General features: G+C 48.8%; 2 protein-coding genes across 2 annotated transcripts in view; one reads left to right on the forward strand and one right to left on the reverse strand.

Annotated features, from left to right (window-relative positions):
* The window catches only part of ATPAF2 (ATP synthase mitochondrial F1 complex assembly factor 2), a 7,391-nt gene extending 2,313 nt beyond the window's left edge, over positions 1–5,078 (forward strand). The window contains exons 2-8 of the mRNA XM_010003590.1: positions 538–582; positions 910–1,055; positions 1,558–1,655; positions 2,545–2,625; positions 2,750–2,862; positions 3,715–3,830; positions 4,448–5,078. Of these exons, the coding sequence (XP_010001892.1) occupies positions 538–582; positions 910–1,055; positions 1,558–1,655; positions 2,545–2,625; positions 2,750–2,862; positions 3,715–3,830; positions 4,448–4,585 (737 nt within the window). The 3' untranslated portion in view covers positions 4,586–5,078. The remainder of the gene's footprint in view (positions 1–537; positions 583–909; positions 1,056–1,557; positions 1,656–2,544; positions 2,626–2,749; positions 2,863–3,714; positions 3,831–4,447) is intronic.
* Positions 5,079–6,128: 1,050 nt separating this feature from the next.
* On the reverse strand, positions 6,129–21,422 carry LRRC48 (leucine rich repeat containing 48). Its single transcript, XM_010003564.1, has 12 exons — positions 21,266–21,422; positions 19,754–19,870; positions 18,084–18,250; positions 17,362–17,508; positions 16,338–16,457; positions 15,028–15,140; positions 13,103–13,277; positions 10,451–10,582; positions 9,115–9,185; positions 8,219–8,342; positions 6,705–6,836; positions 6,129–6,242 (listed from the first exon to the last, which is right to left on the reverse strand). The coding sequence occupies exons 1-12, from the start codon at positions 21,420–21,422 to the stop codon at positions 6,129–6,131; spliced, it is 1,569 nt and encodes a 522-aa protein (XP_010001866.1).
* Between the last annotated feature and the right edge of the window lie 3,743 nt (positions 21,423–25,165).

Raw genomic sequence — 25,165 nt, forward strand, 5'->3', positions numbered from 1 at the left:
CAGTGGGAGAATCTTGAAAGATTCAGCCCAGAGTGAAACTCCAGGAGTTCTGGGACAGCTCTGCTTTGGAAACCACCCCTGCCAGATTCTGTAGGAACTCGGAACAGGCTGGTTTGAAAGGAGCTGAGAGCCCAGCCTGGCAGAAATGAAGCTGGTCCCATTCACACAGAATCATCAGGGTTGGAAGGGACCTCTAGGGATCATCTAGTCCAATCCCCTCTGCTAAAGCAGGATCCCCTGGAGCACATTACTCAGGACTGCATCTAGGCAGGTCTTAAATGTCTCTAGAGAAGGGGACTCTACAGCCCCCCCAGGCAGCCTGTCCCAGGGCTCTGTCACCCTCACCATAAGGTTCACTTGCTGGTTGCGCACAGCAACAAGTTTTTCACCAGTTTCACGGATGAATGGGCAGGATGTTAGTGTCCAGGCCACCAGGACAGCACTGAAGGCTCCATCCATTCTGGGCTGTGCTGGGAGCTGGGGAAGGGACTGACCCTCCTCTGACTGCCCCTCCCAATTGTCTGTTTCTGCCCCCAGAGAGGAAGCGGTTTTACCAGAACGTGAGCATCTCTCAAGGGGAAGGTGAGTAGAGCTGCTGGGACAGGATGGAGGGTCTGGTTCCTGGGAGAAGCTTTGTCACCCCACGTTGCTTCAGCCAGAGCACAGCACACTTGCACCCCAGGCTGTGCCACTGGGGGATGTTTGTTACCAGCCTCCTGTGCCCCTCCCTCATCTGTAGCGAAACGGCTTCCAGGACCGAGTGTGTCCAGATGATAAGTGGGAAACCCACGGATCTCTGGTCCAGTGCTCCCATCAGCCCTGGCTCTGAATCCACTCCCGCTGTGGAGTTGTTGTTCCTTAGTGCCTGCTCCTCTTTGATTCCCCAGGATTTGTACTCTGATTCCCCAGGAGGCTTTGAAATAAACCTGGACCACCGGAAGCTGAAGACGCCCCAGGCCAAGCTCTTCACTGTCCCCAGTGAGGCCTTGGCCATTGCGGTGGCAACGGAGTGGGACTCCCAGCAGGACACCATCAAGTCCTACACCATGCATCTGGTGAGCACAGCAGGTTGGGACACTGAGACCTTGGTGGGGCAGAACGTGGTGTGTTGGGAGCAGTCAGGTCAAGGAAGTCAGGATTAAAGACAGGTTTCCAAATGTGGAGAGAACGGGTTGTTCTAATGCCTATGGAAACTGGGACAAGAGGTTGGGACTTTGGTTAGGGAAGAACCTTCCAGGTGTGAGGGTGGTTAGAGACTGGCTGGGTGGATCTGTGTCACTGGAGGACTTCAGAAGGAGCTGGACAGTGTTATTTGGGGTAGTGAGGGGCAGGAGGAAAGCAGATGAGCTTTGGAGCAGTTCATGAGCCCTCTCCTCCAAAGTCTTCTCAAGGCAGTAAGAAGATTCCTATGCCAGAAGCCATGTTCTGCCCTTTAGATGCACCCCCGGGTTCTCTGTCTGCCACAAACTCCTCTGCTTCTTCTTGGCCTGGTACAAAGGAAGCTGCTGCTTCCCCAGGCCCCGAGTACCAGCAGTTTCAGGTGCCTTTATCCCACAGACCACGCTGTGCAACACGGCCCTGGACAACCCCACGCAGCGGGACAAAGCACAGCTGATCCGGGCAGCCGTGAAGTTCCTGGAGACAGACACTGTCTGGTATGAGAGAGCGCCCTGCTGGTGCAGAGGAGAAGGTCTCTTCTCACCGTGTGGTTTTTGAAAGGGTGGCTGGGGGAGGTGAGGGAAGGTGTGTGCTGCAACGCAGTCACAGCAGGGCTCTGGTCTGCCCTGGTTTTGGTCCAAGGGTTTGAATTAGCTTAGGTCAGTCTTGTGTCTGCAAATCTGGTGGACATCTCTGTGCTGGGGAAGGGTGGGGGCAGCAAGAAATAAAAAGATCTCCTTGGGAAAAAGAAAACATCTTTGAAAGGCCAGGGGGAATCTGTCAGCCCAGCCCCTGGTTCTCTCTCCTGTGCCAATACAGGCAGCTCAGGTTACTTGTACCAGCAGCAAAATGCCCTTTGTTCTTTAAAGCCCCTGTGGGCTGCAGGATCCAGCCTGCTGATGCCCATGCTCCTGTCCCACAGTCCCAGCCTCCAAGGAGTCCACTGGCAGCTGCTCAGCTCCTGTGGGGAGAGGGGAACAGAATTCCACCATCTCCCACTGTGGCTTTGGCAGCTGGGAGTGCTGAGCTGAGCTGCTGGGCAAGGCGGGGCAGGAGTTGGTCCCATATGGAGAATTCAAGTGGGATAGGGTATGTCCCCTGCTCCAACTGCCAAACCTTGCTGTGACCCGTGGCTGGTTTGGGGCTGCCTGCAATTTCCTGCTGGCCAGTTTGCTGCTCTGTTTTGTAGTAAGATAGAATTGTTCTTCCTGGAACAGCAAAAAGCTCTGAATTCAGGGAAGAGTGATGGGGTTGTTCCTGGTCTCTGCTGTCGCTGTCTGGGTGGACTTGCTGTGGTTCTGGGGAGGGGGCAGCTTCCTTCTCAGAGGTTTGCCCCAGCAGCCTGGGAGTGAACATGCAGTGTGGTTTTGTTCTGCCATGTCCCAGCTATCGTGTGGAGGAGCCACCTGCCCTGGCAGAGCTGCAGAGGAATGAATGGGATCCTGTTGTTGCCTGGGCTGAGAAGAGGTAAGAGGTTAAAGATGTTTCTACTTATGCCCTGTCCTGATGAGGAGCTCCAGAGCTTGTGGCTGTCACAGCTGCATGGTTCATGAGCCTTGTGCTTTTCTAAGGGGCTGGGTGATCGTTCCAGGTACAATGTGACAATTGGCTCCTCAACCAGCATCCTAGGGCCAAACATCCCAGCCAGCACCAAGGAGACCTTTGTCAGCCACCTGGCATCCTACAACATGTGGGCCCTGCAAGGTGAGAGAGCCTGGGGAGATCTTGGTTTCTCTGCATGGGGGAGAAGAGTGACTAATGTTTTTCTTCTCCTGCTGAGATAATCAGAGTGTTGAGGTTTATGTTTTTTAACTCCAGACAAGTCCCTTAGCTGTATTTGTTAAGAGCAGGGACTTCTCCTTAGTGCTACTGGTGTTCAGGGTCTGACTGTGCTGCCCTGTGAGCTCTCTGCTCTACCCTAGCACAAATAATTATTGCCAGGCTCTCTAGTGGCTTAGTCCCCAGCTTTATTACCAGGAAGAGAAATGGGGTTTAGCACTCTGACTGTCCCTGGTTCTTACTCTTTCACCCTTATAGCCCACTTGATCTTACCTTATATTGCTCTATGACACCTAAAGGAATTAAGTAATGTTTGCTGAAGTCTTTAAAGGCAAGACTTGAATAAGTAGCAGACAGTGAAACCCACAGAAGATGGGAGCTGAGCAGCTAAGGGCAGGTATCAGGGACAGGATTCCTGGGACAGGACTTGCAAAGCCTTCCTGCTACCCCTTAAAGATATTCTTTGATGAATCCTTTTCCTTACAGTTTGTGATATGGGTGGGCAGGGTGGAAGGGACAGGCCTCCTTTGCACAGGGCAGGTTTGTGGCAGAATCAAAGGTGTAGCCTGGTCACTGTGGTGACAGAAGAGCACTTTGTGTGACTGTTAACTACAGATCTGACTCTGTAAGTGCCCAGATGCAAGTGGAGGTTTCTCTGTCCCTCAGCAGCTCCTGCAGCCAGGCTGTCTGAGCATGTGAAGATGCTGCGTCTGAGCATGTGAAGATGCTGCAGAAAACAACCATAAATCTTGTTTGTTTTGGGTTATTCCCTTCCAGGTATAGAATATGTAATCACCCAGCTGAAATCTCTGATTCTGTCCATGGGCCTGATTGACAGGCACATCACAGTGGAGAAAGCTGTGCTGCTATCTCGCTTGGAGGAGGAGTACCAGGTAAATGGAGCAGCAGAGCAGCCCCATCATTCAAACAGCAATAATCTCAGCATGATAAATGCATCTCCCACCACAAGTAACTGGCAAGGGAAGTGCCTCCTATTGCAGGAGAGGTTCCACTCTGCCAGCCTCTCCATTTGAGAGGGTTTGGAGTGCTCTGCTGTAGAGCAGCTTCATGGGCACAACAGCCCTGAGTGCTCCTGGGGCTGCCAGCTTCTTTTTGCAGAACCCAGATGGCTGCTTTTTCTCCCTCTCTAATCTGAAGTGCAAAGTCGTGGCTGGCTTCTCCTGCTGTGGGTTACCCAGCCTGGAGGCCTTAGTAGACACCAAGCTAATAACTTCCTTGCTGGAAACTAGCCTGGCGTGAAGCTCTCCCTGATCCCAAAAGTGGCTGAAGTTGATGGGAATCTTTTTGTCCTCCCTTTAAGGGGCTTTGCCTCAGCCCCCAGTGCAGGTGAAGTGTGTCCTTCCACCGAGCTCATCTGCAGATCTCCCTACCCCCCGTAGTCAGTGATCACAGCTCCTGGGGGGAGCTGCGTTTCACAAACATGAAGAGGGAGGCTGGGATTTCCATATAATCCTGTTCTGAGGTGGCTGGTGTTCCTCCTCTCCTCCAGATTCAGCGGTGGGGCAATGTGGAGTGGGCCCACGACTACGACCTGTGCGAGCTACGTGCTCGTGCAGCTGCTGGGACTCTCTTTGTTCACCTCTGCTCAGAGAGCTCAACTGTCAAACACAAGCTGTTGCAGGACTGAGGCTGCTGAGCTGGATGCAGGGGGAAAATGTCCAGCTGTGAACTGCTGGTGTGACCCAGTGGACAGTGACCATCCTCCTGCCACCACATCCTTCCTGGGATCAGCCTCATGCTGAGGAGCTCAACTTTGTGGGCAACTCCTCTCCTGGGCTGCCTGCTGCAGTGCAGTGCCAGCAGTTCTGAGCCCACAAGGAGGAAAGGTCAAGGTGAGCTTCCTCTGCATCCCCAAGACAGCAGCCCTGTCCATTCCTGGTGTCTGTAACTCATCCAAGGAGCTCCCATGAAAGAAACGGCTTCCTGGGCAGGGCGCGGCACAGACATACCCAGCATATGCCACATGTCTTCATAGCTGCCAGCTCCTGACACACACTTGTTATGGAAATCTGAAAACAGACTCTACTGCATCTGTTCTTCATCCCTCAGTGTGCCTGTGTGTAACACCAGGGTCTCTCTGCTTGATTAAAGGCACACCCCTGTGAGATGCTGAAAGCCAATGCTGCTGAGTATTTATTTGTTTTAATCAGCAAAATGTGGGGTAGGTCCCGAGCTGCCTGGCTCCAGGCAGGTGCTGGGAGGGCTGTGGGCAGGAAAAAAGAGAGCAGAGCTAAGCAGACACTTAACTACCAAACAGCTCTGCTCCCTCTGCATCTCTGTGAGCCTCTCCTGTCCTTGCAGCTGAGGAGGAGAAGGGGAGATTTTTGTGCAGTTCTGGAGCAAGAGGGGGGGAACCTGGGCTCCATCTTCAAAAGCAGAGGACACTGGGGAGCTAAATCTGTGTGTGACAGGCAGCACCAGCCATGGGGCTTTCAGAGAGGTGCAGTCTCTGCAGCCACCTTCTCATTTAACCTTCCCACCTCTCTCTCTCCTTGTTGCCTGCCTGGAGCAGCCCTGCCCCAGCTGACATCACTCCTCTGGAGCTGCCCACAAGAGAGCACAGAGCTGCTGCCACCCAGCAAGGAGGGATTGATGTCTCCTCACTCGGCTGTTGGGAGCAGCAGGGTGTGAGATCTGTGGAACCACTGATTTCCCCTCCTGCAGGCTGGGGGCTGCTCTGCTCAGGCTGCAGAAAGCTGCTTTTCCAGAGGCTGTAAGGAGACAAGGCTCCCAGGCAGGCAGAGCCCCTCCCAGCCTTGTGCTTGCTGAGCTGGAATCCTGCAGTTGTGGATTGATGGAGAGAGCTCCTCTCCTGTCCTGCTGCCACCTGCCTGCTCACATGTTCCTGCCCTGGTGCTTCCAGGTACTAAAGCTTTCAGGGCATGATTGTGCTGCCATGATTTGGTTCAATCAGTTCACAGCTGATCTGTAACCCCTTGTGACCAGGACTGAGCTATGTCTACATGGGCTTCAGGCCAAGAGCCAGAGCTTCAGATGCTTTTCCAGAGTCATTAAGTATCTTTTATTTGCAGTTGGTGGAAGAAGGGTGGCTTTGGCCTGAAATGTCCCAGGCAGCTCAGGCATAGAGGCAGTTGTCCATGCTGGGTGTGCTGCTGCCAGGGGTTGTCCTGTGTCTCCCATCTTAGGCAGCTGCCCAGGCTGGTGCAGACCTACTCCAACAGGTCCAGCATCTCCATGGTATGCAGCTCCTCCAGGAGATTGTCAATGTACTGAACAACCTCTTTGACACGGTCGCGGTTTCTGTCGATCTCGTCTTGGAAAGCCTGGACGGATGGAAACCAAGTAGTGCATCCCAGGCTGGTTTGGGCTAGAAGGGACCTTCAAGATCATCTAGATTCCAACCCCCCTGCATGGGCAGGGACACCTCCCACTAGACCAGGTTGCTCCAAGCCCCATCCAACCTGCCCTTGAACACTTCCAGGGATGGGGCAGCCACAGCTTCTCTTGGCAACCTGGGCCAGTGTCTCACCACCCTCACAGGAATGAGTTTCTTCCTAATATATCCTCTAAATCCCCTCTCTTTCAGCTTGAAACCATCCCCCATGGCCTTGTAGAAAGTCCCTTCCCAAATATTCCTGTAGCCCCTTCAGGTACTGGAATCTTCAGCCCTGTCAGGGTCCCTGGAGCACAGAGGGCTCGAGCAAAGGTGAGGGAGCATCTTTCCTAGCAGTGTTCCCATCGCTTGGGCCAGACCTGCCTGTGCCCTCTGCCTCTCAGGGTCTCACCTTCTTCAGGACAGAGCCCTGCCAGCGGTAGGTGCTGCTGCGGATGTCGCTGTCTCTCTTATAAATCCTCCGCAGGCGGATGCTGTGGGACATGTTGAGGGTGTTAACAATGGTGGTTTTGTCCTCGAGAAGCTAGGAGGGAACGTGACAGGATGAGAGGGAGCCCCAGTGAAAGCAGCAGAGCTCAGAACTAGCAGCACAGTGACCACAGTGCTTGGGGGGAGAAAACCAGCCCCTCTTTTCAGACAAAGCCCCGCTCAGCAGGATGAATCCAGCACTTCACCCTTGGCAGGGATGTGTCCCAGCCTCGCTGTGCTGTCATGGGCTGTTATCCCTAGCATGGGTGGGGAAACTGAGGCAGCACTCTTGGCCTCACCTGCTGGGGCAGGAAGAAAATGGCTGCTGCAGGCAGGGCTGCCTGGCAACGCAGGACAGGCTGGTGTTGAAGCAAAACTGCATCTACTCCAGCAGGTCCTGGCCCAGCGGGTGCGGGAAGTAGAAAAATCACACTTGGAAAGGTCTCTGGCACTAGTGGCATTGGCTGTAAATCTTCATTTTTGGAGTGTCCCAGCTCCTAATGGAAGCAGCGACTTCCCTGGTGGCTCTAAAGGGAGGGTGGCTCTGCTAAAGGGTAATGACTCTCCTCCTGCAGCCAAGTGCAGCTGTTGAACAAATGAAGATTGCTCCTCCGTGGAGATGGATGGATGGATGGCAGCGAGGAGCAGGGCACAGCTGCAGCCATCTGCAGGGCTGGAGCAGCCCTGAGGCCCAGGGGTCTGGTCTGTGTCTGTCAGCTCTCCATGACCTGCAGTACTGGGGGGCTGGGGTAATCCTGGCAGAGCAAAACCACAGTGAATGCAAAACTCAAGTCATTTAGCCACTAAATGGAGGAATAAGGGAGAGGAAAAGGTCAGCAGCAGTGCTGACTGGAGCCCTGCAATGATCTCTCTGCTTGCTGAAAGGCTCCTGAGACCTTTGCTATCACAACAAGACTGAGGGCACAGTGGAAGGGGCCATCTGAAATGTCACGTCCTGCCTCCAGATCAGCCCAAGGGCTGGGGAGCTCCAGGAAGGGCTTTTGAAATCATGAAGGGCAAACAGAGCCCTGGCACAAGGAAGTCAGCGCGGTGTGTGGGTGCTCCTGGGGGAGCAGGGAGAATCTGAACAGATTGTGCCAGGGGGCTGGGGCTGTCTGGAAATCAGCCAGACATGGAAGTTGTGCTGGAGGCAGGAGAGAGATTTGCTCAGCACCTCTCCTGGGCTGCTGCCACCAGCTCCAGCAGCTCCAGGGAAACCTGCAGTGCAGTTTCCCTCTGTCCTCATCAGCAGAGATGCCTGGTGGCACTGCGGGTCAGCCAAGCTCCTGGGGCCTCTCAAAAGGAGGTTGTGCTCTGGTTTAGCCATGGCTCTAGGGGTGCTGAGGCTCCTGGAAAACCCCTTCCTTCTGAGAAGAGACTGTGGCCTCCTCTTCTTGCCAGCTCCCTTAGCAGAGATGAATTTTTTGGTGCCCTCACCTCTCGGACACCAGCTGGCAAATCCTCTTCAAGCTCATTCCTGGCTGATTTCTCCAGCATGGTGATGCAGATCTCCAGCAGCTTTTCATGGTGCTGGTTTTCCAGGTCCTGGCACTGGATCATGGTACAGGAGATGGTTAAGGAAAAAGTGACCCCATCAAAGGAGATTCAGTGTCCTCCTGTAAGGAGAGACTGAGCATCCAGAGTGTGCTGCTGCAGGGAAGAGCCTGGCTGCTGCCAGAAGCTGCTGTGGTGTCAGGATCTTCACTTTCTGCTCTGAATCCCAGCTCACACACATCAGCTCTCATCCTCACTGCAATAAATTATGCAGAACTGAGAGGTTTGCAAAGGAAATTAAGGGAAGCCTCCCAGGATATAAGCAAAGTTCTACATATGGTGCAATTATTTGCAGCAGGCCAACAGATGTATATATTTAAGTAGTGTAACCTGTCACAGGAACACTTGAATATTCTCATCTCCCTTTGTTCCAGAAGACATTAACAACACAAAAGAGCATTTAAAGAAACTTCAGCAAGAATTGTAGGTATTTCCTCAGCTGCTATGGCAAAAATGGACATAGAAACAGTCTAACCAGATCTTCCTAGGGCTGTATCATGGATTTCTGGAGAAGGAAGATTCCCAAGGGGGAAAAACCTGCCTAAGTCCTACAGACTTTCAGCACAGAACTCAGATCCTTTTGTGCTCTCCTGAGTCTCCAAAGGGGGAAGCTGGGCAGCTTAAATGATCATTCCTGCAAAGTTGGGAAAAGCCATTTTCTGTTGATTAAAAAGCAATAAACCCACCAAATTCTATACTAATGGCTCATTTCTGGATTCAGAGGGGCAAGATACATACCTGCCTGGGAGGTCCAGGCCAACACACTGTCCAAAGGATATAACTCTTTAACATTTTCAATGAATGTTGATACTAAGGCAGCAAGGTTTTCTCCAAACTCTGTTATTAGCTCCTTAAGAGAGGGAAAGAAAGGAAATATTACAATCACACCTTGCATGAACACAAAAAGGAGGCAGGGAGTCTGGGAAGAATCTAGGACTGATTATAATTTGGACTCACTGCTGTTATTAGCACAGTCAGACACAGAACTGCCTCAAGCATTTAGAGTGTTTTGAAAAGGCTGTGAGGTTTTGTTTCCTCCTTCAGGGAGAGAAAATCAGGATCAGTTTATGGAAGGGAAGCTGACTGCATGATTCCTTTACCCAGTGTTTGCAGCAAGACACCTCATCCTTTTTCACCCTCACCTAAGCAGTGCAGGGAGGGTGCTGTGCTCCTGTGCACTGCAGCCTCCTGGTACATATGAAGAGCCTCTTGTTGGAAGCACAACCAGTGCCTGGGCTTCCTGCAGCTTTTGTTTTAGTCCTCTGAAACTCCAGTTGCTCCTATTGCCTCCCTCAAAAATGGTTGATGGAGAAATCTGTGAAGTTTTGCACTTAGATGTCTTGATAGTACAGATCAACCCCAGCCACCTGAATCCTGCAGCTCCAGAAGGGCACACAGGGAGGAAGGTTCCTGCTCATTGCATCAGGAAATACAGATACACAAGGACCAATTCAGAAAACACCAAAAGGCAGAATCCTGATGCAGAGAGGAATCCATTTTGAGCTGCTGCCTTCTGCCACACATTCACAGGAGTGAGCTGCTGCATCTGCTCATGCTCAGGCCCCAGCTCCTGCCTGCTGATTTTTAAACAGCTTCTTTATTTATTTTTGAATGAAGATGCACATTAGCAGCCCTGCCCTAGTTTCTTGAGCAAAAGTCTGGGGAGGAAAAAAAAAAAAAAAAGGCAGCTATTCCACAAGGAAAGGCAGTCAGGTGAGCAGGGATGTGTGTGATCTTATTCATAGCAGAGAACAGCTTCAAATAATTCCCCAGGCTGCCCCATGCCATGCAGCCACTCCTGCATGCAGACCTCTAAAAGGATGGAATGACCTCAAGTCCCTTTCTCTAAAGTCCAAGGAATCAGCTTGGATAGATGGAAAGGATGTGCTGTGCTGTGCTCTGCTCTGAGAAACAGGAGTGTGTTGGAATGGATCAATATCCAGGGCCTGATCTCATCCAGATCAACTATGAGCAGAGAAAGAATCAGATGGAGACAAAACAGCCTGACTGGAAGAGCTGTGTGCAATGGGCTACTCGAGAGAGGGCTGTGGCAACAGGAAAATGACCCCCTGGGCTCTGGATGTGAGGTCTCACAGGGATGTGCTTGGCCCTTACCTCCACCTGGTCAGTTAGCTGCACTTCCAAGGTCATGAGAACTTCTGAGAGCTGCAATATCTCCTCCTTGTACTCAGCTCGTTTGGATGCAACAAGATCCTGATTCCTGGTATTATCAATCTCATCCAGCCTCTACACACAGAGATACATAAATTACTGACAGTTTGTGTTCAGAAGTCCATTGCCATTTAATTAACTTGTTACATATGTGAGAAAAGTTCCTGCTTGCTGATAAGCTGGAATGAAACGTGATGATTCAGGAAATCTTCAGATTTACACACTGGGGAGTCACCAGTGCTGAGGTGTGTGACTGTGCTAACCATCCAGGGGCAGTGCAGAGAAATCCCTGGAAATGCTTCCTCATCCTCCACTCAGCAGGAGACTTTGCCCCCTCCTATGCTTCCAACTTGGGTTCCCCTTCTGACACTTTTCAAATAAAAAAATAAATATTAGGTCTTTGACACTGCTGGCCATGAAGGAGAGATGAACAATTATTTGTGGAAAGAAATGCAGGCCTAAATCATCTTCCCATCCCTTAAGTGTTCAAGGTCAGATTGGATGGGGCTTGGAGCAACCTGGTCTAGTGGGAGGTGTCCCTGCCCATGCAGGGGGTTGGGACTGGATGATCTTTAAGGTCCTTTCCAAGCCAAACCAGTCTGGGATTCTATGATACTAAATCCTGATCCTCTTCCTTTCAAGGAGAATCTCAATTGACTTCCACAGGGCCAGGATTTAGGATTCTGAATATGGAATACCTATCATGGCCTGCCTTCCTCTTACTGCAAGGATTTATTCCCCTTCAGAATCAAATATTGACATCAGTTTTGTATCAGACAAGAGTTATGAGTTCTTGGATCAAAAGAAATCCTTTCGTGCTGAGCGACGTGTTAATTCCAAGTTGGTTCAAAATAAGTTAACAATCAAAGTTAATAGGAAGAAAAAATATGTATGTTTTAAGATGTATAATCCACTTCTGAGAGGGAACAGGACAAAACAGAATTCTGACCAAATTAATGGCCAAGTCTCATGTCTGAAAATGAACTAGGTTACCTAAACTGCACTGTTAACAGGGGGGAAGGGGAGAGCAAGGTGTCTTCTTTTCTAACATAAACAAGTGAGGAGGATCCATGACCTGCCCAGCCATTCCATTCCAGCCCCACCTCTGGGAGCAATAACTTCACAGTGCAAGGCCTTTAGTGCTTCTTTGCTCCTGAAGCAACTTTTAGAGAGCAGAGCTGGTTTACAGGTTGCCCAGGCTCACACCAAAGGGTCACAGGGAAACAAATGGCCCCTAAGAATGATTCACGGATTTCAGGCTGCTGGGACCTCTGAGCCTTCTGAGTTGCACCAGACATTTTAAATGAATGGAGAAATGCTGTTAAAATAAGAGTTTGGACACCAAGTCCCCTGGTATTTGTATAAAAATGGAAGTACCAAAGAAAATAAATAATTAAAACCACAAAACAACCCAGAAAGGCACAGAGTGCTCAGTGTGTGTCCTGTTTTTGCAGCTCAACCTGTAGCTGAGCCTGCAAGTCATGGGACAAAGATGAAGGCCCCAAATCTGCCTTGACTTTGATTTTGGGGTGGTTTTTGTAATTATTTATATTTTTTTGCTTTTAGAAAAACCAAAGGAAGATAGTTGGGAATTCAAGTGCAAATGAATTGAATATACATCTTAATTTGCAGGTGTTTCCTTCTGCTAAGGCTGCAAACTGGTGTCCCAACTGATGTCTGCCATGAGTCAGCAGGTTCAAGGACCCAGGCACAGTGACTCAGCAGGTTGGCAGCCTGTGACAAGGGACCTGAATACAAGTGACCTGGTTTGCAAAGGGAGCCAGGGCTCGTGACTCTGCCTGGTGTCAGTTGTCAGGGCCTTGCTCTGCTCAGCTGACTGTCACCAGCCTCTGCCCTCCCTTTCATTTTTTTTCCCTGTGGAAACAGAATCATGATCCATCTATTATGCACAGTCAGAAAGGGACCCAGCTAGAAGCTACAGCCCTGGCAGCTACAATGGGTGGCTGCAGTTGAGCAGAATGAAAAAAAAAATATGACAGTTTCTGCTTTAAAAAGACTAGAGATACATTGCAATAACTTTATCTAGTTTTTTTTTGTTTAAGTTCTTTGAGCTGTTGTTGACAAAATGAACTGAAGCAGAAAATCACTTGAAAACAAACCTTTACCTTTGTGGACCACACTCTGATGTGTTAATTTTGTCCTACTCTGAATTTCCAGTATAAAGGCTGTCAGTGTTAGATGGTTGTGGTTTGCCCAAAGGGTTGAAATGTCAAATCTGAAAATCTAGAAAACTTTTAGCATTATGTGAATGACTTTACATGAGCTGGCACAACAGTTTTGCTCAGTATAGATTTATACTGTAAGAAATCTGTAAAGAAAGGTGAGTGACTGAGCACTGGGAAGGGTTGCCCAGAGAGGCTGTGGAGTCTCCATCCTTGGAGATATTCAAAGGCCTCTGGAAATGGTCCCTGCAGCCTGTTGTGGGTGGCCCTGGGGGGTCACCTGGCTCCCAGGGGACCAGAATCCTGAGTAATTTTCCTAATTTTCATGGAGTTACCCTTGTTCTCAGTGAAGCTAAAAGCTGGCATATGATGTAGAGAAATCATGTATCACACAAAAGAAAACCAACATTACCCTTTTGCTGTCATTTTCAAAGTCTAGGATTATTTTCTTGCCTTCTTGCTGGTTGGCTGTTAGTACTTTCTGGAGTCTTCCATGGAAATTGGAGACTTCAGCTTCTCTTTTTTCATACTCCTTCAAACCAATGTTAAACAGGTTCTTACAAACTAAGACAAACTCCTTTCTGTATGTGACACCAGTCAAGGTATTTTCTTTGTCCAGTGGAGCAACGTGCAACGTCCCTTTTACGTCTGCAAATCTGAGCAACCAGAGTTATGAGGTACCACCATGTCAACTCCATGGTCCTTGTTGGGAGCAGCTGCCAAGTTTTCTGTCTGTGGCAGGGGTAGGGGACATTTTACACACAGGATTTTGCTGCCTTAAGGGTATGGAGAAAGCTGTGGCAACTTGAGGGGGAGTGAAAGGCCTTGAGGAACTAAAAATAAGGAAATACACTTCTCTAACTCCTTTCTGACACAGCAGTGGGATGGCTGCTCTCTGCACTCTCCTGAGACCCCACCTGCAGCACTGTGTCCTGTTCTGGAGCCCTCAACACAGGAAGGTCATAGAGATATTGCAGTGAGTCTGGACGAGGCTGCAAAGATGATCTGAGGGCTGGGGCAGCTCTGCTCTGGAGACAGGCAGAGAGAGTTGGGGCTGTTCGCCCTGGAGAAGGCTCTGGGAGGACCTTAGAGCACCTTCCAGCGCCTGAAAGGGCTCCAGGAAAGCTGGGGAGGGACTTTGGACATGGGCAGGGAGTGTTAAGTCAAGGGTGAATGGTTTTAAACTGGAAGAGGGGAGATTTAGATTGGACATTAGGAGGAAATTCTTGGCTGTGAGGGTGGTGAGAGCCTGGCCCAGATTGCCCAGAGAAGCTGTGGCTGCCCCATCCCTGGCAGTGTTGAAGGGCAGGTTGGATGGGTCTTGGAGCAGCCTGGGCTGGTGGGAGGTGTCCCTGCCCATAGCAGGGAGTTGAAACTGGATGATCTTTAAGATCCCTTCCAACCCAAACCAGTCTGGGATTCTATGAAGCACACAACCCTATCTGTCTTCACAAGTGTGAATGCAGTGCTTGAGTAGTTAATAAATGCAGCTCTGGAGCCTATAGCCAGAGCACAGAATAAACTACTGACTTGGTAGCATCACAAAAATAATGTCAATTTTTCTTCTGCTATTATCTTGACAAAGGAATTGTTTCTGGAGTCTATAGTAGTTAAGCTGTGATGCATTTTCCCCCTGCAGTGTAATGCAATTTTAAGGAAGGTCAAGTTACTGGCCTTGACAATGTTCTATTCATCTGAATGAGAAAAGAAAAAAGACACCCCCCCAAAAAAAAAAGTGTCTGCTGGCCTGAAAACCTCCCATTGCCAGCCCAGGCAGGTTGTGAGAGATGAAACTCGTATCACCCTGATGAGGCTGTTCCTGTTCCATTTCAACATGATTTTGCACCCTGCTCTGACAATCAAGCTGACAGATTTATCTTGTGGCTCATTTTAAACTTCAAGTGGATTCCAGACTCCAGGAAAGTATAAAGCCTTGATTCCTCAAGGGTCAGAAAAGAAGGCTAGGAAATGGTGCTGGGTTCAAATGAAGGAAAAGGATTTGGTGGTTATGAGGGTGAGAATTTATCATGCTGGAATCTCATGACCTGTTGGTGATGGGAATGAGTGGTTTTTACACATGGGATGTTTCAAGCTGGGTTGGCCAGCTCACCAGTAATATAAACCCTTTGTAGCCCTCATATTTCATGAGATATCAGGCCTAAAAGCTATCAGTGGTCTCAGGGTCTTGCAATGATTTTTTGGGTACTGTTCCAAAACTGAACAGAAACCATCTTGTTCAGCCCTGGAACAAAAGCAACGGATGAAGAGTCCCTGTGGATGCACCTGCTGGGCTCAGGGCATTGCCTTGGCAGTAGGTTTTAACCCCAGGAAGGATATGCCTGCAGCAGCTCAGCCACTTCAGGGAGGTCAGCCAGTGTGGCAGTTTCTGTATCCTCTGCAAACAAGTGGTCAAACAGGAACGATCCGTTCAGGTACTCAACAAACGCCGTCTTTGGAGAGAACAGAGCAACAGGTGTCAAATAAACAGTGTCAACCTCCTGCCAGCCCTCAGGATGTGTCTCCTGTGACCTGCAGGGGAGCAGGGGTGCAGACACAGTGATACCAACACAACAGATGCACCAACCAAGGCATCAAACCATGGCAGGGGGCTTGGAGCTGGAGGATCTTTAAAGTCCCTTCCAACCCAAAGTGCTGTCTGATTGTGCCAGGGGAGGTTTGGATTGGGTATCAGGAACAATTTATTTCCCCAAAGGATTGTCAGGCCCTGGCATGGACTGCCCAGGGAACTGGTGGCATCACCATCCCTGGAGGGATTTAAAAGCCATGTAGATGTGGTGCTGAGGGACATAGGTCAGTGGTGGCCTTGGCAGTGCTGGATTAATCGTTGGACCTGCTGACCTTAAAGGTTTTTTCCAACCAAAACAATTCTTTGATTGTATGAAAGCCCCCTGCAACTGTAGTGAAAACCACCCTCGTTCTCACATGGCTTTGCTGCTAGAACTCTGTATCCTAAAGACAGAAAACACCATTTTATCCACTATAAAACATTGTCCCATACAGGCTATTGAGTCTTTTCAATAAGGAGCCAGTGGACTTTGGGAAGGGCTGGAGGGAAGAGCTGCAGGTGTCCTCCTAGTCACTCAACCCTGCTCTTCAGCAGGTTTGATCTTTCAGAGGGCTGGAACAATGAGTCAGACCATGACTGAAAGCACCATTCTGCCTGCTCTTGTTCTCAGTCTGCTCACAGGGCTGCAGCCATCTCTGAAAACCCTGAAGAATTTAACCATAAAACTAATGAAAAGCATTAGCTTAGTGTGAAGGAGAAAAAACAAGTCAGTGCAGCATGAAAATGCCAACAGCTCCCTCAGACCTGTGATTTTCTTAATCTCTTGTCAGGCTGATAAGATCCTTGGGTATGATTTACTGTTTGGTTTTGCAGGGTCCATATCTGTAATTTCATTGTTCAGGCAAAAGAATGATGTCCCCCTATGTCATGTGTATTCCACAGCAGCTCCTCTTTTCATTCCAAAAATGAGATTTGGAGATCACAGAGATTAATCCCAGCCTTAGTTTTAGAACAGTCGATGTTAACCTCTCATTAAATCTTCAAGCAGGTAAAAGAGGAGTCAATATCTGTTGTGCTTCTTTCTCCCAAGACAATAGACAGCCAGGCAAACAGAACACACCTGGTGGTATTCCAGCTCTTTCTGCTTGGCCTGTTTTTCCTCCAGCTGAGCCAGGGCCTCAGCCTCCTCCTGTTTCAGCTCCTCAATGCGATCATGATACTTAAAATCTGCAGCTTCTCGCTGAGAAATAGAGAGGAGTCAAATATTAGATTATCCAGTTTTAGTCAACAAGTCTGGGCATAAGGATTCAGTTTTTCTAGAAGATGCACCTGAGTGACAGCTGCCTCTCCATTTCTTTCTGGGCTTTTTTATTAAACTACCTTTGAAATCTCTAACTCACTCCCCATCCCAGTTTCTGCTGGCATTTTGCTCTGACTCTGCACTCAGTCCATCTGAGCTGATCCAGTCCCAGGAAACTTTCCTCTCCCCATTTCCTCATCCTTAGGGTTGTTTTTTCCTTTTTTTAGCAGGAGACCCCATTTTGACTTCTAGAATTTCAGCTTAGATTTATTTGTTCAGTTACCAAGTTTAATACATTTACTAGGGAGAGGAAAGCTCTTCTGAGGAGTGAATGGCAGGGTAGTGACAGGGGCAAGAACCCCTGAAGCTGAAGCCTGACAAGAGTGGGAAGTGCACCCAATGGCACCTCTTGCCTAGATTCCATCACTGCACTATGGAAACAAACTGCTCAGTGAGCAGGAGGACACCAAGCCTCCTTCCCCTGGGATCCATCCTTCCAGGCTGATCTCCTCTGAGATTTCCTGCTCTCTAAGGAGGCTCCCACTCAACTGCAGCCTCCCCGTGGCAGGATTACCTAGGCCCCTCTCCCCCACACTGATTTTCCCAAAAGCTGGGAAGGCATCATGGCTCTGCCACCTCTGCCTCTGTTACATCTGATGGAATTTGGCCTGCAGGTTCACAGCTGCTCTGCTGAGGCTAACTAAACACTCCACATTTCTATAAACCTAATTCCTGCAGGGAACCAGCCCCAAATGCTAGAAAATTGCTGGCACACCAAGAAAGCAAATGATCTGCAAGAGGCTGGAGCTCCACTTTCCCAAGCAGGGAATGTAGAAGCACTTACCGTGGTGTCATGCACAAGCTTGAAATCCAAATACAGCAGGTCTGGGAGGTGAGCAACAACAAAGAGCTGGTACTTCTCATCCTGGCAAAGAGGGTTCCCCGACAGATTCAGCGAGCGTAAGTGTTTAAACCTCCTGAGATAGGTCACCTACAGCCCAGGGAAAGAGATTCTGTGCTTCCAGGGCTGGGAGATACACCCAGCCTTGAAATGTGTTGCTTTGTTTTTACAGTTAGGTTGCAATACGTGTCCTGCTCTGCTGCCAAACAGGCAACATCAAATTACAGGTTTCTAACCCTTTCAGAAAAGGAAATAATTAAATTCACAGTGTGATTATATCCAGGAGGGGTGTAGGGAGAAGGCCTTTAGCTGAGGTGGAGAAATCCCAGCTCTTGGGTTAGTAAAGTGCCCTCAGAAGAACCCCAAATAAATCCTAGTCTCCTCTCCCTCCTTTTCTCATATGTTGCTACTTATTCCTTGTCCAGCTTTCCTGGGAACCCACAGGAATTCTGCCATGGCTGAAAGCAGTAACAGAACAGGTCCCTGTGAGTCAATAATCCCACAGAAATAGCTGCAGTAAGCACTTAACAGCAGGACAGCTCATCAAAATCTCAAACTACAGAGGCGGTGAAATCCTAAGGACAATTTCCTCCTCTAAAGAGGAACTGGGACACGTTGGCAAATGTCAGATTTAGAATATTTGAACCTTTGACAGGAGAACTCACATCTTCCAGAACAGCCAGGTTGTTCTTCCCAATGGAGAAAACCTGCAGCTCTTGCAATGTGTCCATGTGTTCCATTTTAGATATTTTGTTACTGTAGAGACTGAGGTCCTGCAGCTTGACAAGGGTGTCCAGGCCCTCAATTACTTCAATATTGTTAAAGGACAAGTCTGGGGAAGAGTATAAAAACCAAATGTTTTACAGGCAAAAGTAAAAAAAGTAGAATTCTCTCTTGTAGAACCTGTATTTAGCCTGGTTCTTGACTGAGGAGTTCACATGCAGTCTTTTCCTCAGGGGTGTTCAGTGTCCCACAGGAAAGGCTTGGCATTAAATCATCATTCAGGGGTAAGTCACCTCCAATTATTTGATTTAGAGAATAATTTGGCTTTTAAATATTCCTAGAAGTTAACTCTTCTGCCCCTTCTTCTCACCTATGGATTTCCAGTAAAGTAATGAGGTGCCCAGTGCCCTGGTTGATGGTTGGACTCGATGATCTTGAAGGTCTTTTCCAAGCTAAATGACTCTGACAAATCTGACACTCCCTGTCTTGTTTCTTGCAGACTCTTGCTGGCCACACCAATGCCCACAGTCATGGGCATTCCCACAGTACCAACACATGCCAGTCCCATGCTCCCTGTTGCCAGGGGAGGTAGGCAAAGGCATGTTACTCACTTCAGCTATTTCACTCCTTGAAATTTCCTCTTATCCAGCCAGAACATCTATCCTAACAGCTACATTCATCATGACTAAGGCCAGGATTTGCCCTCAGGCCAGTACTGAATGATTCAGGAGCCCCAAACCAGTTGATGAGGTTACCAGCTCCCTGCACCCCAGCCCTAGGATGGCACTGCTGACCCACCATGGCCTGTGGGCAAATGAAACCCATGAGGGTGCTTCAAACCACTCTGATCCATGGTGGTGGTCAGCTGTTGGTTCAAAAGGACATTAGTCATCTATGCAGCAGAAGGTGCAGAAGAACAAATGGAAGAAACCACTGGACTCTTCAAGCTGTGCTTAGGAACTGAAGCCCCATTTGCTTTTCTCAGGGGTGGCTGAGGATGTATTTACCCTGCCAGCCAGAAACGTGGCTGCAGTTCCCAGAGAATGCTCCAAGCCATGAAGCTGCAGCAGCAAACTCACCAATCTGCCCAGCATCCAAACCTGCACCCCTGTGTGAAGCTGCTATCAGAATGCCAAGTTTTAGTTAAAAAGGAGTCACTTGAGACTATAAGGATGGGCACTTCTTGGGACAACAACAACAAATCCTTCTGTAAAGGTACAATTGCCTTTAAAGGGTTCCAGTTTGCAAAACACCTACATTCCCTTTGAAAACAAAATGCAGGCTTCTAAATCACAGAGGTGTATCCCTAAGAATTGTTGGAAGTCACCTCCAAATACAAGTACAATCCCTGGAAACAACCACAAAAACTCAGCTTCCTGTTCCTTTTAATACCAAAGGGATTAAAACCTGTTTTGAAATGTTCAAGGACAGGTTTGCAGCTCTGACAGGCATCTTGACATTTGACAGTCAAATGAGGAAACACAGGGACAGCTGACAGCCTTCCCTGGGAAAGTTCCTCTCAGTGTTGGAGGAGGAATGTGACATCCTGGCTCTAGCACAGACAGCAGCTTTGTGCCTGCAAAAGCATCAGCCTCATCTGCCTGGATCTTACCCAGCCACACCAGGTGAACCAGAGTCTCCAGAGCTTCAATCTTCTCAATGATGTTGTTGTCCAGCTGCAGTTTTGTCAGACTCTCAAACTGCCACATATTATCAATGTGCAGGATATCTAAAACCACGGCGGGAAAAAAAAACAGGCAAACAAACAACAAACCAGACTTGATTTTCATGTGAGACAGCTTTCAGTTTAGTGGACATGCTATCTTGCACATGGAAAACATGTCCAGCCTTCTCTCCAAGGTGATTTTCAGCAGATAACAACAGCATGTGATGGCTCCTCTGGAGAGCTGAGAGGTCCTCTGGCTGGGTGAGAGTTCAGTCAAAAACCCAGGTAACCTCCACGTCCTGCCCCAGCACACACTGTTCCTCAGCCATGGCAAGGAGCCCATCAGGAGCTGCTGACCACAGGCTGCAGGCAGGAGGGGCTTTAGGAATCCACTATGGGAGGAATTGACCTTCATTTTCCTTTCTGGCTCCAAGCAGGAGGTTTGGGATGAGACTCAGATTCTCTCCACACTTGCAGGCCAGCAGTGGCCAGCTGCTGCTTTGGAAAATTCCTCTCCTGCTCCTGGGATTCTCATCACAGGCAAGCAAGGAAGGATCTACTCTGTGTGTGAAAGCTGCAGTTTAGAGCTAATCAATATCCCTGCATTTAGCTTTCTCCAAAACCAGAGTCACAAGTGCAAGCCATCAGGCACCACTGCAAAACACTGGGGCCAAGGTGACAGAAAATGCAGGACATTCTCCCTCCTCAATCTCCCCCTGCAACAGCTTCCCAGCAGATCTCGTTAGCTGCTCTGCTGCTATCCTTAATTAATGAGTGCAGAGCAAAGCAAGGAATTGCACAAACAAAATATTCACACAGCTGTGTCTTGTATTTGCTGACAAACCCGTGCAGGATCAGGTAACGGGGGCTGTTCTAAGGAACATAAACTTGCATCATGTTCCTGAAGCACACAATGAATAATCAAAAGCAGCTTTTTGCCCATGAAATGCCATACCCCCCCCAATACTCACATATTGACCCAAATGCTCTTCCTTTTCATTTTTTGAATGCAAGTTTATGACTGTTTTGACAGTAGAAGGCAAGCTGGGATAATGCTACAGATGACCAGAGGAAGCCACCAAATTGGGCTGTAATCACCATCATCTCCCAAACAGCTCTCACATCATCACCAGCCATGGCAGAACCTGCCCAGGGTTTGATTTGTCCTCCCACCGAAGGGCTCAACAGGCCGCTGGCCTGTAGGTGTCCCCACAATATAAACGTTAAGAACAGCAGTGATAATAAAGGCTTAAAGTCACCCCATCAGCACAAGCACCCGGCTCTCACTAGTGAAACTGCTTCACACAGGTAGGACTGCAAATCCAAGTCCAGACACTGCTTTTCACATAATAAATGCAAGCTAATTATGATTGTTTAATTGCCAATTAGCCCCTTCGTGCTGAATTCTATTACTCTCTAACAAAAGAAGAAGAAAAAAGTGTATTTCCTGATACTCACTTCTAAAACTAAGATGTAGCTCTGTCACCTCCTTGAAGTTAATACCATCTATCTTGGCGAGCTCCCTGAGGTCCTCTGGATACTCCCCTTCAATGGCTTTCTGAACCATTTCGTCATCAATAACATTTGGCTCGATGCTGTTGGGTAACTGGCTCATTTTCAGTCAGTTTCAGGCTGAAAGGACAGAGGAGAAAAAGAAATAAAATCACTGCCTGGCTACCATTGCCAACATTCATTGAAGGGGAGTGACAGTTCCAAGGCATTAAGAGCAGAACATTAAGGAGATCAAACACTCCACAGCTGGTAGCAATGACAGACTTGACTTTTATCACAAAGTCACTAATGTGGCTCCAGAGCTGTGAAATGGCTGGGCACCATCACCTGCCAACTTCACACCACATTTGAGTGTTTTCCATGAAGAAAGCCAGGATTTGGCCAGATAAATAGACCAGGAAAGGAGGTGTTTGAACAGTAATGACCCACTGCATGGTAATCACCTATTGCTGAAGCCCATCTTCATGACAAGGGTGTATTCATGGCTCTGTGGGCTATTTAATCTACTTTTAAAAGGTAAGTTTCTCAGTATGGGCCGGTTTGATTTAGAGTGAAGCATGTACTTATAACCTGGGAAACTTAACAACAGCAGTTTGATGAATTCTCAACAGCAACATCATAATAAAAGTGAAAACAAACTTGAGGAAGGAGGAAAAATTACAAACAATAACAGTGATTTTTTTGAAGGAGGCAATTAATGCAGATCCATAGTAAAGGCCACCTAGTTCCGTTGATGTTTAGCACTGCACCCAAACACCTGGGAAACAGACATTTCTGACAGTCAAAACTTTCTGTTCTGGCTTTGTCATGTAAATATTCCCAGTGTTACCCAGGAGGCAATGAGATAACTTATTTCTCTAGAACTGTGCACAGCTAATGAATTATAGGTACAGAGCGTACAGTCCCAGATTGCTTTGGGTTGGAAGGGACCTTAAAGATCATCCAGTCCCAACCCCCTGCATGGGCAGGGACACCTCCCATCCGCCCAGGCTGCTCCAAGCCCCATCCAACCTGCCCTTCAACACTGCCAGGGATGGGGCAGCCACAGCTTCCCTGGGCAACCTGGGCCAGGGTCTCACAGGAAAGAATTTCTTCCTAATATCGTATCTAAATCTCCCCTCTTTTACTTTAAAACTGTTACTCCTTGTCCTGTCACTACATGCCTTTAAGAAGTCCCTCTCCAACTTTCTTGTCAGTATGAAGGGCCTGCATCATCAAACTTTTGCTTGTGTAAAATGTCTATAATCATGGAAGAAGTTCTGCTGACTTTTTTGCATAGGAGAACAGGAGGGACAAACGTCTGTGTTTAGAATTTTCTCCTTGTCGTGTCTTTTAATTAACAATCCAGACCTCTCCATGGTGTGCTCAGTTAGACCACGGAGTAGCAGGTTCTGGGTTTATTCATCCTTGACCTGCCAGACTTTCCTCTTCCTTTGTATTTGTCTATCGTTTCTTTGGGCCCTGGCGGGGCAGCGGGTCTGTCACCCAGACAAGAAGCTGCTGCTCAGAGCCCCGGGCCTGGGAAGCAGCGCCACGACCCCGACACCCCCCGGCCCTGCAGGGGACAGGACTCCAGCCTCTGCCTGCAGTAAGCTGCGGCCTTCCCCGCCCGGCCCTCAGGCCTCTTACCGGCCCTCACGCCTCTTCCCGCCTCCGCGCCCCCGGTACCGGCCCGGTTGCTAAGGAAGCCCAGGAGCGTTGCTAGGGTGTGCCCACATCATCACCAGCCATGGCAGAACCTGCCCAGGGTTTGATTTGTCCTCCCACCGAAGGGCTCAACAGGCCGCTGGCCTGTAGGTGTCCCCACAATATAAACGTTAAGAACAGCAGTGATAATAAAGGCTTAAAGTCACCCCATCAGCACAAGCACCCGGCTCTCACTAGTGAAACTGCTTCACACAGGTAGGACTGCAAATCCAAGTCCAGACACTGCTTTTCACATAATAAATGCAAGCTAATTATGATTGTTTAATTTCCAATTAGCCCCTTCGTGCTGAATTCTATTACTCTCTAACAAAAGAAGAAGAAAAAAGTGTATTTCCTGATACTCACTTCTAAAACTAAGATGTAGCTCTGTCACCTCCTTAAAGTTAATACCATCTATCTTGGCGAGCTCCCTGAGGTCCTCTGGATACTCCCCTTCAATGGCTTTCTGAACCATTTCGTCATCAATAACATTTGGCTCGATGCTGTTGGGTAACTGGCCCATTTTCAGTCAGTTTCAGGCTGAAAGGACAGAGGAGAAAAAGAAATAAAATCACTGCCTGGCTACCATTGCCAACATTCATTGAAGGGGAGTGACAGTTCCAAGGCATTAAGAGCAGAACATTAAGGAGATCAAACACTCCACAGCTGGTAGCAATGACAGACTTGACTTTTATCACAAAGTCACTAATGTGGCTCCAGAGCTGTGAAATGGCTGGGCACCATCACCTGCCAACTTCACACCACATTTGAGTGTTTTCCATGAAGAAAGCCAGGATTTGGCCAGATAAATAGACCAGGAAAGGAGGTGTTTGAACAGTAATGACCCACTGCATGGTAATCACCTATTGCTGAAGCCCATCTTCATGACAAGGGTGTATTCATGGCTCTGTGGGCTATTTAATCTACTTTTAAAAGGTAAGTTTCTCAGTATGGGCCGGTTTGATTTAGAGTGAAGCATGTACTTATAACCTGGGAAACTTAACAACAGCAGTTTGATGAATTCTCAACAGCAACATCATAATAAAAGTGAAAACAAACTTGAGGAAGGAGGAAAAATTACAAACAATAACAGTGATTTTTTTGAAGGAGGCAATTAATGCAGATCCATAGTAAAGGCCACCTAGTTCCGTTGATGTTTAGCACTGCACCCAAACACCTGGGAAACAGACATTTCTGACAGTCAAAACTTTCTGTTCTGGCTTTGTCATGTAAATATTCCCAGTGTTACCCAGGAGGCAATGAGATAACTTATTTCTCTAGAACTGTGCACAGCTAATGAATTATAGGTACAGAGCGTACAGTCCCAGATTGCTTTGGGTTGGAAGGGACCTTAAAGATCATCCAGTCCCAACCCCCTGCATGGGCAGGGACACCTCCCATCCGCCCAGGCTGCTCCAAGCCCCATCCAACCTGCCCTTCAACACTGCCAGGGATGGGGCAGCCACAGCTTCCCTGGGCAACCTGGGCCAGGGTCTCACAGGAAAGAATTTCTTCCTAATATCGTATCTAAATCTCCCCTCTTTTACTTTAAAACTGTTACTCCTTGTCCTGTCACTACATGCCTTTAAGAAGTCCCTCTCCAACTTTCTTGTCAGTATGAAGGGCCTGCATCATCAAACTTTTGCTTGTGTAAAATGTCTATAATCATGGAAGAAGTTCTGCTGACTTTTTTGCATAGGAGAACAGGAGGGACAAACGTCTGTGTTTAGACTTTTCTCCTTGTCGTGTCTTTTAATTAACAATCCAGACCTCTCCATGGTGTGCTCAGTTAGACCACGGAGTAGCAGGTTCTGGGTTTATTCATCCTTGACCTGCCAGACTTTCCTCTTCCTTTGTATTTGTCTATCGTTTCTTTGGGCCCTGGCGGGGCAGCGGGGCTGTCACCCAGCTCAGAGCCCCGGGCCTGGGAAGCAGCGCCACGACCCCGACACCCCCCGGCCCTGCAGGGGACAGGACTCCAGCCTCTGCCTGCAGTAAGCTGCGGCCTTCCCCGCCCGGCCCTCAGGCCTCTTACCGGCCCTCACGCCTCTTACCGCCTCCGCGCCCCCGGTACCGGCCCGGTTGCTAAGGAAGCCCAGGAGCGTTGCTAGGGTGTGCCACGTGACGTGCCCAGCCGCCAATCGGCGGGGGCGGCGGGGG

Source organism: Chaetura pelagica, unplaced genomic scaffold (genome assembly GCF_000747805.2).
Source record: "Chaetura pelagica isolate M959 unplaced genomic scaffold, ChaPel_1.0 scaffold408, whole genome shotgun sequence".
NCBI classification, from domain to species: domain Eukaryota; kingdom Metazoa; phylum Chordata; class Aves; order Apodiformes; family Apodidae; genus Chaetura; species Chaetura pelagica.